This window comes from Chlorocebus sabaeus, chromosome 27 (genome assembly GCF_047675955.1).
Source record: "Chlorocebus sabaeus isolate Y175 chromosome 27, mChlSab1.0.hap1, whole genome shotgun sequence".
In the NCBI taxonomy this organism is placed as follows: Eukaryota; Metazoa; Chordata; class Mammalia; order Primates; family Cercopithecidae; genus Chlorocebus; species Chlorocebus sabaeus.
Genome location: NC_132930.1, coordinates 25,962,361 through 25,981,570, shown reverse-complemented (window position 1 = coordinate 25,981,570; position 19,210 = coordinate 25,962,361). Strand labels below are relative to the sequence as shown.

The window sequence follows — 19,210 nt, the reverse complement described above, 5'->3', positions numbered from 1 at the left end:
AAATGTCCAGTGAACTTCATCTTCCTAAAGCAAGAGAACAATCTCAACCGAGTAATTTACGCCTCCCTGCACTGACCTTCTATGAAACCTAGATTGATTTGAAAACATTCTCTTGCCAAACCCACAAGTTTATACTTTGACTTAAGAAAATGAAACCCTTAGAGAAATTTGAGTTTTGTAAAGAAGCAAAATTAAAGCCAGGGCAGTTAACAAAAATTCTCCCAAACTTTTGAGATATTTTCCTTACCACATCAATTCATTTCTTTAGAATGTTTAAAATTTCTCTAGAACAATTTTGATAAACAGTTCTATATTCACCTTTCCCCACTCTCTGTTGACAGTCTAAAAGAAAGACAAAGAGATTATTCTAGATATCCGTGTCTGATGAGATAGGCTCTGAATACCTGTAGTTGTGCATTCATAGTCAAAGCTGGTCACATCATTTAGCTTCTTTTCCTGATACTCTGGTGGACCACTACACAGCACGTCGGAAACAGTGGAATTTGTCATCTTCAACCACAGGTATAGCCACTTGGCTTTGCAGTCACATTCAAATTTATTACCCCTTAAATCTCTAAAAATCAAAATAAAACACAAACACATACAAAGAGAAATAGACGTGTCTGATATGTTTTGGTAGTAACACGAAACTCCAGAATTATTAACATCCTGATATATTTAAAACCCCCTAAAAATGGAGTTCAAAAAATTTTGTATTTAATGCCTCCTGTTTCTTGTATCTATCACTGACTTTATTTAATACTCCTCAGCACCCAGAAATTTAACTGCATAACTATATAACGCCCAGAGAGCTCTCAACGAGGACATATCATCTCTCCAGATGCTCTTGTCTCCATGCCATGCTGGAAATGGGAGACGTGTGATAGAAGAGCAGCCCCCAACAGAGGTTCTCATCAACATAAAGAAGACAGTTTTCACAAACACAATTGAAACTTCAAGCTCTTGTTAAAACTACGTCCAGTAGGTTGGGCACAGTGGCTCATGCTTGTAATCATAGCATTTTGGGAAGCCAAGGCGGGCAGATCACCTGAAGGTTAGGAGTTCGAGACTAGCCTGGCCAACATGGTGAAACCCTGTCTCTACTAAAAACAAAAATTAGCTGGGGGCAGTGGCATGCGCCTGTAGTCCCAGCTACTCAGGAGGCTGAGGCAGGAGAATCGCTTGAACCCGGGAGGCAGAGGTTGCAGTGAGCCGAGATCATGCCGCTTCACTCCAGCCTGGGCAACAGAGCAAGACTCTGTCTAAAAAACAAAAACAAAAACAAAAAACTACATCCAGTAAGAAGCAACACTAGAAGATAAAGCAGGTGAACGCGCCATCTCAAGGAGGGAAACTGCCACCCAGCAAGTGCAATTTACCATTGGCCTCATGGTACAAAGTATAAAATGGCAAAATCCAACACAACACAAACTGTATGCTATTTCCCAGGATGCACTACTTTGTTATAGATTTTTAGGCACAGCACAAAAGAAATGCATAAAAGAAAGGTGAGAGGAGATTGAAAGACATGATTAACTGGGGCACAATGACAAGAACACATAAACTAAATTTCATTACTTACAGTTCAATCAGAGAGTCTAAATCACTGAAGACATCCCTTGGTAGTGCTTTTATGTGGTTATTGGCCAAAGAACTAGAACAAGAAAGTCACATTGCAATGCAGTTATTATCTCATACCCTGTCACTCTCAATTCCCTTCAGATACAGCTATTGACTTACAGCACAGCTTTGGTCATCAATACTGCGATAGAGCTTAGTTATGCAAAGATAACATAAGATATGCTGGATTATAATATAAATTTTCTGGTTTTTTTTACAAAAAGCACTTTTTAAGCTCTTTATGTATATTTGCTCAACCTCAGATGGCTTCCCATGCTTCTTAGAATCAAAGCCAAAGTTCCTTCAGTGGCATGCAAGACCCTTTATTGCCTGGCTACCTCCACTCTTGCTTACCTAGGAGACCCCATGTCATTGGTCTCCAACTACTCAATGGATCTCTGATCCAGCCACACTGGCCTCCTTGCTATTCCTCCAACAGGTGAGGCATGCTCCTACCCTCCAGGCCTCTGAACTTGGTCATCTGCCTGGAATGTTCTTTCCCCAGCTATCCATTTGGCATTCCATTGCCTCCTTTGGGTCTGTCCTCAAGTATTACCACCTTCTCAGGCCTCTGCACACCTCCCTTCCCTGCACCGCCATCATTTGGCACACTGCATATTTTAATTATCTATTTGTTTACTGGCTGTGTATTCTCCCTCTACATAAGCCACATGAGGAAAGAGATTATTGTCTGTCTGTCCACTGCTGTATCCCCAGTTCCTAGAACAGTGCCTGGCACACAGCAGGTACTCAGTATATCTTTGCTGAATTAATGTATTAAGCACCAAAGTGAGAGTGATAAAAGAAGATTTACAGTCTTGTCCCAAGAAGTTCCCTAATGGTCCATCTAAGTGAATTCTATTACTTGTGACTCTAAGAAAGGACTCAGTAAATACTCCTTTACATAAAGACACTCAGCTCTAACCTTTATTCTTTAAGAATAAAGGTTAGAGCTGTAGGGAATGATTGCCTATGATCAATTTCATTTTCACATTAATAAAAGTTGACCCAAAACCATTTTGCATTTGCTCGTGGTGTTAAAGATCATTCTAAGACGTCTTAGCCACACCCCACCTCCAGGAAATAGACTAGAATGCACAGCATCAACTCTTTCTCCGATGATTCAGGATTTTGCAGTGCCCTGTCATCATCCTGTGAAGATGAATGTCCACGGTGCAGGGCTGTTGATGTAGAAAGACGCGGAGTGTTGAAATGATGTACACTGAGTTTGTGATTTCCCCAGGCACTGCACTCTAACGTGAGTCAGCCAAGAAACTGATGCCTACTTTTGTTTTCTTTTACACATATGAATGCAAACAGCCAAACATATAAATGACAAACATGTAAGCAATTCAGCCCCAACCTATTTAAGATATCTATGAAATGCATCTTCTGTATCATCATAATGACCCATCCCAGAAAGATGAATTAAAGAAATGAGTCTTCCTACCTAGAGTCGGTTAGCTAGGCACAGTAGAAAGCTTGGAGCCCAAACATTCTTGCTTCAAGGCACCAACTGAATATAGGGAGACCCATAGTTTCTGAATTATGCCCCTTTCCATTTGGGTAGCCACAAATGGGTTTAAATAAAGTTTCATGTACTCTTTTACCTTTCTTTTCTGAATGATGTATTTGTACATTTTTAACTGTGTTGGAAAATAGGCTGGATATGTAAACAGACTGAAGCTACTCTGAAAGAGCTTTTGGAAATTTTTAAAAGGGGGGTGTTCATTTTGACTTTTTTTCCCTGGTTGACGGTCACTTTTTCTGGAAAGTAAAGTACAATGTTTTAGCTAATTAACATTATTAGCTAAAAACTTCAGCTAATTGAAAGTTATTGTATTGATATGATAAGTATCCACAGAATGGTCAAAGCCAAAAAAAAAAAAACAAAAAAAAAAACGAGTGTTTAGCAACGTTCCAAATGTTCAATTTAGATTTCAGAAAGCACAATTATTTAGATGGGCTATACACCCCACTCACACTAAGTGCTTAACACCTGCCTTTCCACTTCATTTTGCCTACAAATCATGGCACTTACTTTATTTCTAAAACTATTTAACAGCTCCGTGTCCCTTGGGCTCCATGGGACTGCTGGAAACAAATGTTCTAGATTTTAGTTACAGATTGGCACAGCTCCTTCAATGCTTTGAAACCTGATCTATGTCTCTTTTCCTATGCATGTGAGTCTGTAAGCATTGGAAAAGTTCATAAAAGATAAAAATCAGCTGCTTAACTTCAACAAGCAAATTCCAAATAGGAACTTCCGTAAGCACGGGGGTGAACTTTAGAGACTTGGTATCTTCTCTTTGCTTAGAGGTTTTTAAAAGGGGATGGAGGTGAATTGATTCATTCTTTAAACAATATATTAAATGCTTGAATTACTAAATACATCTCCAGCCTAGAGGAGTCAACATTAAAAGTCGCCTGGTGGGGCACGGTGGCTTACGCCTGTAATCCCAGCACTTTGGGAGGCCGAGGCAGGCAGATCATGAGGTCAGGAGATCGACACCATCCCGGCTAACATGGTGAAACCTCGTCTCTACTAAAAACATAAAAAATTAGCCCGGCGTGGTGACACGTGCCTGTAGTCCCAGCTACTTGGGAGGCTGAGGCAGGAGAATCGCTTGAACTCGGGTGGCAGAGGTTGCAGTGAGCTGAGATCACGCCACTGCACTCCAGCCTGGGTGACAGAGTGAGACTCCATCTCAAAAAAAAAAAAAAAAGAAAGAAATTCACCTGACTTGTTCAGAAGCAGAGCACATATGGGAAATCCAATTCCATTGAGAAGCCATCCATCAGCCAGGCAAGGTGGCTCAAGCCTGTAATCCCAGCACTTTGGGAGGCCGAGACAGGTGGATCACGAGGTCAGGAGATCGAGACCATCCTGGCTAACACGGTGAAACCCCATCTCTACTAAAAAAATACAAAAAAACTAGCCGGGCGAGATGGCAGGCATCTGTAGTCCCAGCTACTCGGGAGGCTGAGGCAGGAGAATAGCGTGAACCCGGGAGGCGGAGCTTGCAGTGAGCTGAGATCCGGTCACTGCACTCCAGCCTGGGCGACAGAGCGAGACTCCATCTCAGAAAAAAAAAAAAAAAAAAAAAAAAAAAAAAGAAGCCATCCATCAATTAGCAAATCAGAAAGTACGTACTGCTGGGTTAGCCCTGCGCTAGAGACTGGGGGAAGAACAGAGCTAAGGGCAGATCACTAAAAGTCCTGCCCTACAGGAGCTTCCAACGTGCTGGGAGATAAAACAAACACCCAGGCAACAGCACCAACCAGTATGGTCACTGTAGACAGTAAAGTACTGGCTGCATGAAGCCAATGACAGGAGTGAAGAGGAAGATGGAGAATGGCTTAACTGGGGAGATAAAACTTAATTTGGACTTTGAATGAAAAGACAGATGCCAAGAGACCAAGGGCGGAAGAAACAGCATCCCAGGCAAGGGAGAGGATGTGAGGAAAAGCAGTGGGATGAGGTGGGGGAGCACCGAGAGCTTGATGTTCTGAAGACACTCAGAGAAATAAGGTTAGAGAGCTGAAGAGGGGCTTGACTTGTAGGCTTGACAGCAGGGTGGTCCTACTCACTGGGATGAGCTGGTTCTTCTCTAATGCATTCTGTGCTCTCTGGACCCAAGTGCAAGACTCCCTCGCTCCCTCTGTGTTTGTGTTCTCTGTACATACCACAGAAAAGGAGGTGCCTCTTGCACACATGTATGCATGATAACACATGAAACAAACGCATAAGCATGCACAGACGAACACAGTTATGTACACTCATGTATATAAGTCCATGCACCCAAGGATACTTTGTACACCTGCACAAAGATATGCAAATACCCGTGCATGATACCTGCTTGTTCACACCCTCCTGCTTATGGCCATCTGAGCAAATGAAAGTTGCCATCTGGACTAACTCAGCCCGTCACATGGGCTTTGGGTTTATAATCTGCCCAGAGCTTTTGCTCAAATACAGAGCCCTAATTCCTGACTTCTGGGAACCAGGCTCATCTGGCCACAGCTGTTCCTCTTCAGACACCCACAGCTGTCTCCTTAGCAGACTCTGTCTGGCCACCCAAACTGCCAAAGATACTTGACGGGTCATGGAGGAAATTGGGACTTCTTAATGCGTGGAGGGAAGGAATGATGATGATGATGATGATGATGATGATGATGCCAGCTATGCCTTGAGCATTTACCATGGGTAATGGGCTAGATGCTTTGCAAGCAAGCATTAACCCTTTATGTACAGCGATCCTATGAAATCAGTATAGTTATCCTTATTTTAGGGAGGAGGAAATTGATCTCAGAAAGTTAAGCAATAAATCATGGCCTTGAGATTTAAACTCAAGCCTATATGACTCCAAGCCCACAACTGTAGCCTCTACAGGAATCTGGGGATTTCACACTTAGGTTGAATCTGAAAAACAATAAAGGCTTTTATAGGAAGAAATGAAGACCTAGGACATTCTCCAGTACCAACTATGCTGACACAGAATTTTGGGCTTCCCACATCTGCACCCTCATCTCCTTACCCCATAGGCTTTAACTTAAGCAGAGCCTCTACTTGTGGGCGTTCCAGAATCAAGTGCTTGCTAGGCCTATTGACAAACCCCTTGGCCAATATCGGGGCTTGATGTGAATGGTTTCCTCATTAGATGACTATGTCCACACTGTACCAGTCAGGGTTACACATGCTGAAGGTACTACCATCCCTGCCCACACTTCCAGTCAAAACCCTCCAATTTTCCCAACTGTCTTTATGGCGGGCAGGCTGACTACAGAGATGAGACATGTTATCTTACTCAAACTCAAAATACCTATCATGCAAAAGGGACCTAGTTCCTGGCTAACGAATTGCTCCTACCAAGACAACGGGTATTTTTACATTTTCATAAACACAGCCACTATTTTTTCTAGTTTTATACATTTTATACACTTGCTAAGTGTGTGTACTTGCTTCATTTTCGTATGCCAATTTCAAATCAATTTCTTTAATTTTATCTCTAGAAAGCTCTTAAAGAACCAGAGAGCTTAGTTGAAACCACAGATTAATCCAACATAAAAGAAAAAGTGATTTGTATTCAAATGAGAGGAACCATGAAAATGTCTCTATTCCACTTTATCCTAATTCTGATTCAACATTCCACCTAGTCATCTAAGACTGGGTTCCAAAATCTGTAAAATGGGGACTCACAGATTATTATGAAAGATGAAGCAGAGAAGGCTCACTAAGCACCCAGCCCTGTGCCTGGTGCCAAGCAGGTATAAGACTCACAATAATTTCCTTCCCGGCTGGGCGCAGTGGCTCACGCCTGTAATCCCAGCACTCTGGGAGGCCTTGGCAGGTGGATCACTTGAGATCAGGAGTTCGAGACCAGCCTGGCCAACATAGCGAGGCCCGGTCTCTACTAAAAATACAAAAATTAGTCAGGAGTGGTGGTGTGTACCTGTAATCCCAGCTACTCGGGAGGCTGGGGCATGAGAATGGCTTGAACCTAGGAGGCAGAGGCTGCAGTGAGCTGAGATCACGCCACTGCACTCCAGCCTGGGCGACAGAGTGAGACTCTGCCTAAAAAAAAAAAGAAATTTCTTCCCATCTCCTCCATCAAGCAACACAAGTTCCCTCACACCCCAGGTTGCTCCTTAATTCCCACACAGTCATGTGGCCTATAACTGCAATTCAGGTTGATAGAGATGATAATAAAGACAAGTATGTGAGTACTCACAATGAGCCAGTATCTGACTGACAACATAGAAACCTCTTGAGTAATCTAGAAATTCGTTTCCTTCAGGGAGTCTTACAGCCAAGAAACAGAGAGGCTCCAGGAAACGAATCTTACTCCACATATTAGAAGACTTACAATACTTTCCATAGGACTTACAGGTGAGTCAGGTCACGGAGGCCCCGAAAGGCATTTCTTGAAATGGTTTCTATTTTGTTCCCTTCAATGAACCTAAGAGGAAAAGTTGTGTAATTAAAATGAATTTTCTTTCCTTAGTATCTCTAAAAAAACTATGTTGATAAGATTTCAGAATAAAATCTGAAAGCATTCCTGAATTATAAGAATTGATCTCTGAAGACTAGGTCAGCTGCACCAAATTACATGTGGTAGCAGTATGTATGCAAAAACGCATGCATGTGAGTGTGTGGTCTGCACTCCTTCCAGAAGCGGCATGGAAGTCTTCGAAGAATTCTGAGCTGGCAACATGGGTAAAAACATCTTGGGGAGAAATAAAGAAGAAAGCACTATACAAAGGCAAGAAATTCTCATATCTCTATAAGACTGGAGCACTTTCAGACATTTTCCCTACTCAATCCCACATTTCATGGTGCCTGGCCATTCATACTTCTGTTAATGTCACTGTCCCTTGAGGGGGTTCCCTTGTTTTACATCTCCATACTAAAGTTTTTTGCTGGGGGAGAGTTCCGTCAAGCTTAGTTTTCAGCAACCTTGAGTCTATCGTGTCCTACACCATCTAATCACCAAGCAAATGGGTGACAAGGCAGGAAAAGCTCAAGCTCTCTAAGCCACTAGGAAGTAGGAAGTACAATGAAGTTGAGTAGGGACCAAACTTCTTTCTCTGTACCAAAACCCCACAGGGTTTTCTCATGGGATCTTGTAATATTACCACTGGCCATGCTTTAAGGTCTTTGTGGGAAAGAATTGAAGTGAATTCACGATGACTATTCTCTAGGCCCAGGGAGAACTAAATTTTAGTTTACAGCATCATATTAAGTCAAATGTAAGAGGGTCTTTGATGAGATGCTCCATGGGTGGTGCTTTGTAACATAATATCATCAATGAATTAGTTCTTGATTCTTGCACTGAAAACTCACTGATGAGTTTTTTTTCAGTAGTGAGGTGTTTTTTCAGTAATACACTTCAGCATAAACTGATGAGCTGATATAACTCCCTCTCCAATAACCTTGACCATAAGATGAACTACCGTAAGAGAAAACTCATAGCTTTACAACTGCTACCTCCATTGGGTATGTATGTGCTTTGATAGACCCTAGTCAGATTTAGCATTGCAGTCCTTCTACACTTTCCATACTATGCATATGATGATATCAGAGTATTATGCGAATACACATATTATGTATACTCTGGAGAAAGAATGCCTCCAGGGACATCTTTCCTCAAGACACAAAGTCAGCAGAGAGATTTCTTATATCTGGGATGTGTCTAGAATTCCAATACCTACCTGTTGAACTCAGACAAGATAATGAGACAAGGCTTTAAAAATCCCTCAGAATGCTAAGTGAGGAAATCCCATCTGATAGCAGGATTAACATTATTACAAAGTTACCAAAGACAAGGATGAAAGAACTTAAAGGGGAAAAAAGACATGAAAGGAAGAAAAGGCAGAAATCAGAATAAGAGGAAAGCTCATTGTGAGGGGAAAAACCTGCACATCAAAAAAGGGGAAAAGGACCTTTCTTTAAGGAAAAAAATAAAATGAAATTAGACCCTCGGTAGCAATTCATAGGAGATACTGCAAAAGAGATGTAGGACAGTGAATGAACAACATGAAGTTGTACCTCCCAAATAGGGAGGCTTTCTTAAAAGTAAGGAACCCTCAGAATCCTGCAGCTCTATTTCTGGCTGATCAGCAAATCCATGCTGATTTGCTCATTACTTATGAGAAGTAAAAATATCCAACACAACTTCCAATTGTGCTTACTACATGACAAATTAAATGTCAGCAGAGAATGAATATCTCTCCTTCTTTGTTTTGTCGCTCCCTCTTTGTCTCCAGCCTCCTCCTTCCCCAGCATGTTTGTAAGCAAGTACACTACAGAAGGTCAGTGCTGAAAAGAGAATGGGGTGTTCTCCATTTTCTCCACCCCTAAACCCTCGCAGAGATGCTGTTCCAGCACAGAAACCAATCCAGAAATTCTACCAAGATACCAAATGTTCAGCACGTAGACAAAGCACAGAACTTACAGGTATTCAAGATGGAAAAGTCCAGCGAAAGCGTCATCCCGGATGATCGTGAATGAGTTAGAATTCAGCAATCTGAAAGTAAGAGACAGATTCCAATGCAGAGATGTAAAACTCGAGTCACATGGTGAAGCCATTTCTATTTCCTTTGCTACATTTTGATCTGTGGGCAAACATGAGCTCTTCTTAGTCTAAGGAGAACCCATTTGGTTGTAAGAAACCTGATATTCACAGCCTGCTCTTAGAGACGATGGCAAGTAGATTCCTTTTGACCAGATTTTCTTGTCATCTCCAGAACTCTACTCCTTTCGTCCCTGTGTGTCTCAGTAAATATGACCTGATAGCTATTACTTTATAACATCATAATGCTCAGCACGACTAAACAGCCAGTGAATGTTTTTTGGTACACAAGCAATCATAAATTAGAGATCTAAAAAGATCTCATCCAAATCTATTTTTAGGAAAATATAAGCCCAGAGAAGCTAAGTGACTTGACCAAAGTCACACAGCTGGAACCAAGAAAAAACAAAAAACAGAAAAACCTTTTCTACTGTATTATACACCCCCATAAAAATAGATTTTTAAAAAAAAAGTTTGCTTAAGAAACTTTCAGAAGACTGTCACTACGTAGTTTTCTATTTGAGTCATCACCCAAGTCTACTGGCAAAAGAATACCTAAAATTGTATTTCTATTATATGAAAAGTATATTTCAATAGCACTGCCATTTCTAAGAGGCCTCATATTTTAAAATGTTAAGTATAATGTTAAAAGTAGGCATATAACATTTCAAGAACAAAAGTATCAAGAGTATGTTTATTTAGGATGAATTGTGATCTCCTGTATTCCATTTATCCAAATTTTTCTAGAGCACATTGCTTGTTTTAATTTCAATCTCATCTCAAATTTAAGAAACCAACATAGATCAGGAGAATGAGGTGTGTACTCAAACTTTGCCTGTCACTGGTTTGCTTTTGAAAACTGCTTTTTGGACATTTCTTTTCATCAGCAAACATTACCCAGCCTGGGTTACAGGGTACAACATGAGCATCGCCACAGTGACTTGAACATCGCTCACAGAGAGGAACTGGGATGAGGAATAGTGACGAGTATGGGCTTTTGGCCCTGGACTAGAATCCTGGCTGTGATTTCGGGCAAGTTAGTTAACTTCCCTGAGCCTCAGTTTCCTTATCTATCAAATGGGATCATAAGCATGCCTTCATCCTACAGATGATGTGATGATGAAATAAAATTATGCAGATAAATTCATAGGATGCTGCCTGACTAGTTACAGTTCTCAGCATACTAAAAACACTCCTATTTCCAGAGTAACAGTAAAATTTTAAAATGAAGTTTTCTTTTAAACTGAGGTGTTTGGGAAACAGTGCATTTAGGTGACGCAGGTCATGAGTCAATGCAATTACCTCCCCATTTACTAGATGTGGGTGTTGGGATCTACAATAAAGTCTTTGAAGAAAACAAGTATCAAACTAAGGAAAGAAAGCTGAGCAGAGCGCCTCAGTGCTTTGCTGGAGACATCACAGGGTAAATTAACACCATGAGGCAGCCATGGTCTCTTCCCGGAGCTGGGGTACTTTAGGAAGGGCTGATACCAACAAGGCAGAGACAGCAGTTCAAGGATGGCACCGCAGGGCCCCCACTGTGCAGAGGGAACTTCCCATACTCACAGCAGCTGCAGGGAAGGCAGATGAGAAAACATTCGGTCCTTGATTTCTGAAAACGTCCCATTTACCAGGCTCCTATGGGCAAAAGATGAACAAAAGTAGGCCTAGGTTTCTTTTAGGAAGTGCCAGGCAGGGTGGGGGATCGACCTCTGCCTCCGCCTGTACTTCAAACCCTGACTCTCAGGAGTGAGGCGTAGCACAGTTGCCCGGGATCTTCCCCAGGGGTAGGAACCAGGAGACAAGCTACTTCCCAATGAACCAGATCAATATGAAAACTGGTCTGAATAACAGAAACCTTTCCCATCAGCTCCTTCCACAGACATTATCTCGGTCAGTTTAAATCAATCCCTTCACTTCCTTTTCTTAACTACAGGAGGCCCTTGCCTGAAAATGGATAATCGCTTCACCTCTGCCCATGATTCTGTTTGTGTAGACACAGCGTTACTGTTGGCCTACGAAACGCTGGGGTAGGATTAAGCATTCCTCTTGGGAGCCCATCTCTGAAAGACAGTCGGAGCACTTCTGATTAAATGCACCATGAAAGCCCTGGGGAAAAACTCACAGACACCTGAACTCCCCTGTGTGGGGAGAGACAGTGCCATCTGCCAAATAAAACGGTCAACCAGGGGGCAAGATGCTTGGCTTTATTTCTGCCCCCAGGCCCCCTATCCTTTCTGGCCACAGCAGGATCTGAATACATTATTTCAGAATTCCTTTCAGTTCGCATGCGGGTCAATTAAGCAGCTGCTGGTCTGAAGGATTTAATAAGGGGAACTCTAATTTCTGGAATCCTCCATGTCACCCGACTTGGCAATATTAAGAATCAAAACTGTCCTCTGTTCCCACCAGCCAAACTCTTCTGACTTTCTATAAGTGCAAACGGGAACCCCCTCACTCCTGGGTCCAGGCCCCTACAATTTGCCTTGGGTGGGAGGCTGGGGAGCGTTGGACACAAGAAAGTATCTTGGGCACAAGCAACGTCACCTCGGGGATTCCCTGCCTCCACCACCGAATGGGCACCCAGACATCTTGGCCTGGAACAAGAGAGTGGTCCTAGCAGTAAAGATACAGCCCAACAGCCCCTTCCACCACCCTTATGAGAGCTGGTCATTTGGCTTGAGTGGCCAGGTGAGGGCAGGGTGAAAGCACCTCGGCAGGTGGCTACGTCATGTGAAGCCCTTTCCTGTCAGTTCTTCCTGCTGAAAAAAGCAGCCGACACAACTATGTGATGGAGAAAGGGGGCTAGAAGCCCTGCTGACCTCAGGGCAAGAAGAAAAGCTGATTTCAACGCACTTGGTCACTGGGCTAGGCGCCCGACATGCCCCAAACCTCTGCCAAGCCTTCTGTGACCTCTCTTCCAGGCCACGTGGGGCGGACCCTCGGGCTCCCAGAGCCTGCATGCCTTGACCTCGGCCTTTTGTAACCTGCAATGTGGAGAAGTCGGGAGGAGGCCACGGGATGAACATTCGCCCCAGACCTGATGTGGGGCAGTGAGGCCTCACCCTTCCCAGTTTGCACTCAATCAGGTCGTGTTCAGCTGCTCCTATGCACGCGCCTGCACACACAACTTCAACCCGCAAACACACACACATACACACACACCCTCTCAAACTTTAATGCACCCCTGAGTCTCCCGGGGATGTCAAATGCACACTCCAGGACTCCACTCCAAAGACTGCCTCAGAGCAGCCGGATTCTGCATTGGCACAAGCTTCCCCAGGTGAGTCTGATGCAGGTGGCCCGTGGGCCACACTCTGAGAAACACTGCCACAGGGACCTGTCTGGGTTTCCAGATTCTGGGGCTCAAGTTCTCACCATCCTTCCCGGGACCAACACTCCACCCACGTCCCCCACCCAAAGGCAAACAAGGGGCCTGGGGAGTGGGTCAGGGTCGCGCTGCCCCGGCGCCAGAGGCAACTCCCTCGCGGCGACGGACGCAGGGTGGGGCGGGGCGGGATGGGGGCTGGAGGGGTCCCACTCACAGGGAGCTGATGTCGCCCGGCACGATCCTGGGCACCCAGGAAGAGCCCACGCAGATGATGGACTCCTTGGTACAGCTGCAAGTGGCGGGGCAGCGCGCCAGCCGCCTCACCTGCGCGCTCCGCGGGATCAGGCACGCGGCGCCCAGCAGCAGCAGCAGCAGCCCGAGCGCCCCGCCGCCGCCTCTCCGCAGCGCCATGCCCAGTCCCGGCTCCCCGCCCGGGCCCCGACCCCCACCGCCGCGCCGCGCGCTCGGACCCGGTGCCGCTGCAGACGCGGGCGCCGCTCGCTGCTCTGCCGCCGCCGCTGCTGGTGAGGACGAGGGCGCCGCGGGTGTGGGAGGCCGAGCCGCAGCCGAGCAGCATGCTGGCCGCCACCCCCACTCGGCGCCCCCCCACCCGAGCCCGGGCTGCTGGGCGGCCGCCGCCGCTGCGCCCGCCGCACTCGCGCCTGCCTGACATCAGCACTCGCGCCCGCAGCCCTGCTCTGGCCAATGAATAATGCATGGCGGGGCCCGCCCCGCGGGGGAGGGGGTCAGCGCCGCCCCCACGGCGCCCCACCCGGCCACCACCTCGCCACCCCCTCCCGCCCCGGGCCGGGCGCGGGGACAGAGGGAAAAGTTGGGTGACCTTGGGGGAGGGGCCAAACCCGGCGGAGCCCCCCGTCGGGGCCTGGCTGAGCGGTGGAGGATCCGATGCCTGCAATCCCTCCAGGGGTATAATCTGGGGAGGGCACTGGGTTCCCTTCAGGCAAATAATGAATAAAGTCGGAGCGGGGAGTGTGGAGAACCGGCTTGATTACTGGGGAGGGAGGCAGCCCTAGGTGATTTGAAGAGGAGAGACTTTTGAGCAGCCTTTAATAATTTTGAAGTGCATGCTGCCAGTGGGGTCAGCGGGGATGTCTTTGCTTGCCTTCTGCGGTGGGGCAGTGAGGTCTGGCTCCCGTTTCCTCAGCACCAGGGGTTACTGAAGCCAGCCAGCCTTCCCCATAGGAGGAACGTGGGGAAGCAAAGCCGCTGCAGCCTGCACGCTCTGGGCCCTGCCTGCTGCCTGCTAAAGAGCTGGAAAGCCCCAGAAAGTTTCCCCTTGCTCAGCTGCCCACGGGCCACCCCACCTGCCCCAGTCAGAGGAGGGTTAGTAGAGATTGAGGGTGTGATACATCCTAGCCACTGTGATTTTAATCTCCTAACCCTTTGAGGCAGGTCCTGCTTATATCCTTAATTTACTGATGAGGCTGCTGACGTCCAGAAAGCATCCTGACTGGCTGGTGGTCCAGCAGCTCCTGGCTGGGCAGGATGGGGCTCGGAGCCTTGAAGGGCTACATTAACTGGGCCCTCCTGAGCCCCTCTTCAACTCCTTAAGTTTGAAGCAATGAGCTGAAATCTTAACACAGGTAGTGTGCGGCTGAGGAAATCAAAGAAAATGGCCAAAGCAGAAGCAAAAGAATGTCTAATAGCCTGAACTGCTTGGAGAAGGGAATCACAGCACCACTGTCCAGCTGCAAACCAAAGAAAAGCATTGCAGATGCTAAAACCTACTCTGAAAAGGCAGTATCCAATGCAAAAATAGGAATCATACTATTGCTTCTTTAGCAATTACTGTTGGTGATCCGCTGACAAGATCCATGAGGACAGTATCGGGTTGGCTGCTGTGGGAGGGAACAAAGGAACAGTTCCTGTCCTCAGGGAGCTTAAAGTCTAGCTGGACAGACAAACCTAAAAGAGTAACTACACCGGCTACATGGGGGTCACAGACTGACCCAAAGAGGTTCAGGAATTGAAAGCGAGCTTTGTGTAGGCAACTTCGTGGAGGGAGTTAGACATTCCCTACTGGTGGCCATGTATCCAGCACCAGGCATCAGTGCAAACCAGTCTGCATTTATCATCATTTAATTCTTGCATCTGTCCTGAGATATGGGTCTTCCCATTTTATGGATGGGAACATTGAGCTCAGAGAAGTTTTTATCTTGCCCAAGGTCACACAAGACATGGCCGGGGGGATCATACTCCACAACTGGCTGCTGTGTCCAACCCTCGCTGCTGTGTGGGCATGCATTTCACAAATACTTTACTCAGCAAGCCCCAGCGTTAGATGCTGAGGACACAGACCACAGCCTGGGGAGGGCGACAGACATGCAGACCCACAATCATGGATGTGTGTGCTGCGCACCTGAAAGACGTTTGCCTTCAGAGGGACAGGCTACTGCTGTATAAGCAGAGGAGGGGAGGCTTCTCAAACACAGCACTCCCTGCTGACCCAGGAAAAGAAAATCTATTTCTCACCTGTGAGTGAGAGCCGGGGGTGACAGGGCGGCATAGCTAAATGCTGGCCCCAGGACTAGACCGGTTGGTTTGCATCCCAGCCTGCCACTTACTGCTGTGTAAATGTGTAATCCCAGCCTGCCACTTACTGCTGTGCACGTTGTGATCTTTCTAAACCTCAATTTCCTCACCTGTAAACAAGAGGTTGTTGTAACCACGTTTGGGGGTTAAATGAGATAGAGAAAGTAAAGCACTTAATACCACAAAGGAGGCACTGGGCGTTTGAGCAGAGTTTTATGTGACTAGATTGTAGGGAAGTGACGGGGAGAGGACTATGGAGGGAGATGGGTTTTCCTGACTTCTGTGCTTCCATTGTAATCAAAGTCAGAGTCACCGTCTTGTACTGTGGTTCTCAATTGCGGATAATTCAGGGGACACTTGGCCATGTCTGGAGATATTTGGGGTGGGTGCCCCTGGCGTCTAATGTGTAGAGGCTGAGGACGCTACTAAATATCTTGCAGTACTCAGCAAGAACGATCCAGGCCAAAATGTTGCTAGAGCCAAGGTTGAGAGAGCCCGGCTTAGTGTTCTGGAAAGACCCTTGGCATGAGGAATTCCAGAGAAGCAGATTGTAAGCCAGGTTCATCAGTCACAAGCAAACCTTCTTGGTGATGTTAGTCCCATCTCTAGCTCCTATTTTTTTCATCTATAAAATGGGGATAAAGAGCCCTTCTGTACCCTTTCCTAAATAAATGTGACATATCATCATTGTTACTAACCTTAACTTCCCCAAGCTAGGGCTAGCTCCAGCCCACCCTCTCCAACCCAAAAACCTAAAAAGTTCCTGATAGGAGTGGTGCAGAGAGTAGGCTGGAGTAGCATAGCTGGCAGAGTTAGTATTTGTTTCGGCTCTGCTAGAGACACTAAGTAAGTGAGTGCTTGTAAATTATAAGGCGCAGTTTATAAATTAAAATATAAAAATGGAAATGCAGATTACTTTGGTGGTGTTCCAAGTTCCTCAGCAGTTTAAATAAAAAAAACTTAATAGACAATCAGAGAGACACAATCTGTTTCAGGAAATAGCAAGAGTTTTTGAAAATGTAAAAATCCTTGTTCAGATGTACACTTACTCAAGCTATGTCTTTATGACATGAATAACACACGTTCCTACAGTGGCTGAAAGGGTGCCGGCTGGAGTGTCCTTCTCTAAAGTCTCAAACAGGTTCTACTTTATATGATTCCATGTGTTGGCAGCTCAAAATGGCATTCATTCATGCATTCATGTACCCTCACGTTCAGTTACTTGTCAGTTCATTCTGTCAGTATTAACTGAGAACCTACTATGTGCTGTGCATCCATAATAAAACAATGGGCAAGACAGATATGATCCCCACCTTCATTGCAGACAGATATTAAATTAAAAGAATGCATAAATGAGTAAGCAATTGCAAATTTTGATAGAGCCTATGAAGAAGAGAAGAAGGGAGACCTAATTTAGGTGTGTATTAGTCCATTTTCATGCTGCTGATAAAGACACACTGGCGACTGGGTAATTTATAAAGAAAAAGAGTTTTGATGGACTCACAGTTCCACATGGCCTCATGCGGAGGCCTCACAATCATGCGGAAGGTGAAAGGCATGTCTTACATGGTGGCAGACAAGAGAAAATGAGAGCCAAGTAAAAGGGATTTCTCCTTATAAAATCATCAGATCTTGTGAGACTTATTCACTACCACAAGAACACTGTGGGGGAAACCGCCACACTGTTGATCCAATTATCTCCCACTAGGTCCCTCCCACAACATGTGGGAATTATGGGAGCTACAATTAAAGATGAGATTTGGGTGGGGACACAGCCAAACCACATCAGGATGATGAAAGCCCATCTGAGAACTTAGCTGAGTGCTTTGAGATGAGGAAGGGCAGGCAAGTGCAGGAGGGCAGTAAGCAGAGACTAAGGGAGGGGTGGAGCAGACAGAAAGCACGGGATGTGTGAAGTCACCAGGACCAGAACATGCTGAGTGCATGTAAGGATCTGAATGCAGGCCAGTGTGGCCAGAGCATGGAGAGTGAGGGAGAGAAGAGATGAAATGAGGTCTGAAAGGTAGAAAGAAACTAAATCGTGCAGGACCTTGTAGGCCAAGGCAAAGAGCCTGCATGTTGTTCTAAATGTCAGAGGCCACTGAAGGACATTAGTCAGAGAAGCGGCACGCTATCCTTTATACTTCAGAGCAGTTACTTCTGACTGCTGAGTAGAGAATGGGAACTAGTTCCGTTGAACTAGTCCTGGTAAGAGATGATGGCAACTGGGACTTGACTGGTGGCAGAGAAGAGTGGATGTGGACTCAAGATGTATCTTAAAGGAAGGATCAGCAAGACTAGCTGCTGGTTTAATTTAGGAGGGAGGTGGAAAGAAATGGCAAGAATATCTCCCAGGTTTTGCCTGAAGCCAGTGGGTGGATGGAGGTGCCATTTCTTAAGATAAGAAAGTCTAGAAGAGGAGAGGGTTTGGCTGGAAGAGAAATATTAAGAGATTGGTCTTGGGGATGTTGAGTTTTAGATGTCCATGAGGCATCCATGTGCAGATGTTGAGTAGGCAGCTAGAAGGCCAGTGAGGATAGGAAGGGGGAGATGGATGGAGGTGGATGGGAAATCTTCAGACCAAAGGCTAATCCCTGATTCCCTCTTGGTAAGCCCTCAATGTAACATTGGTTGATTGAATGAATGAATGACATTTCAGAAACACAGACATTAGAGGGACAATGTCTCTCAGGTGCAATCAGTAAGAAGCAACAGAAATCTTACAGAAGAATGTGACTGAGAATATCACAGTTTGGGGATTCCATTTTAAGACCAAAAATAGGCTTTAAACTCTACACCAAACTGTGAATCTTGTAAGAATCTCAGATACCACATCAGGCTGCTTATCCTCCCTCTCTTCTCCTACTCCCCATTTTCCAAGCTAACTTTATCCCCACCCCCTACCTGGTCTTCTTACCAGAGATAGAAACTTTGGAAAGCCTCCACTAACGTCTAATACTTCTAACTCTGATGCTTGCTGTAACAACTAAAGCAAAATTATTCATCCAAATCTCAAGGGCACTTGGCTTGAATGGCTACAAATGAGATTCCTTGGGGTGAAAAGAAAAAAGTTCTTGTCCGTTTTTTAAAAATCAGGGTATGTCAATCCCTTCTTGACCATGTCACCCTAATGGGCTATTCTTGTGGTTGGCTGCTGACCAAATGTAGATCCTGTTTCTGGCTTCCCACTATTTGTTTTCTTCATAAACTCAGTGGGTGTCACAAGTCTGGAACTCATTTGGAATCTATCCCTGATTGGCCTCTTAGATTGCATCATGTTCTTGAAGAGCTGCCTGTGGATATCTTACTTAGATTCCTAAATCAGCCCAAAGGCCCTCAGGACCCTGGCATTGGTTTCTAGTGACCTTTGTTACCTCCTCCCCATTACCAGTGTAATGTGCCTGTGGGATTTTTGTTACCCTGCACCAACTTCCCCTTCTCATGACAACAGGGCGTGACTTTCCTTTGGAGAGAATCACTCCTCCTCAGTGTTCAGTCTGTGTGGCTCACTTGATGAATACCTTCATCTCCAAGAAGTATACATGTCATCTAGACTAGAGCGTTCCAGAATATTCCATTCTCCCAGCCACACTGAGTGGTTTAGAGATAAACACACCACCCAACTGGAACAACC

General features: G+C 45.4%; 1 protein-coding gene across 1 annotated transcript in view; it reads right to left on the bottom strand.

The window, feature by feature from the left end:
- Positions 1 to 13,687, bottom strand: part of LGI2 (leucine rich repeat LGI family member 2) — a 29,764-nt gene extending 16,077 nt beyond the window's left edge. The window contains exons 1-6 of the mRNA XM_008017735.3: positions 13,238 to 13,687; positions 11,259 to 11,330; positions 9,576 to 9,647; positions 7,509 to 7,580; positions 1,583 to 1,654; positions 405 to 574 (exon numbers count right to left, since the gene is read on the bottom strand). Of these exons, the coding sequence (XP_008015926.1) occupies positions 405 to 574; positions 1,583 to 1,654; positions 7,509 to 7,580; positions 9,576 to 9,647; positions 11,259 to 11,330; positions 13,238 to 13,434 (655 nt within the window). The 5' untranslated portion in view covers positions 13,435 to 13,687. The remainder of the gene's footprint in view (positions 1 to 404; positions 575 to 1,582; positions 1,655 to 7,508; positions 7,581 to 9,575; positions 9,648 to 11,258; positions 11,331 to 13,237) is intronic.
- Positions 13,688 to 19,210: the final 5,523 nt, after the last annotated feature.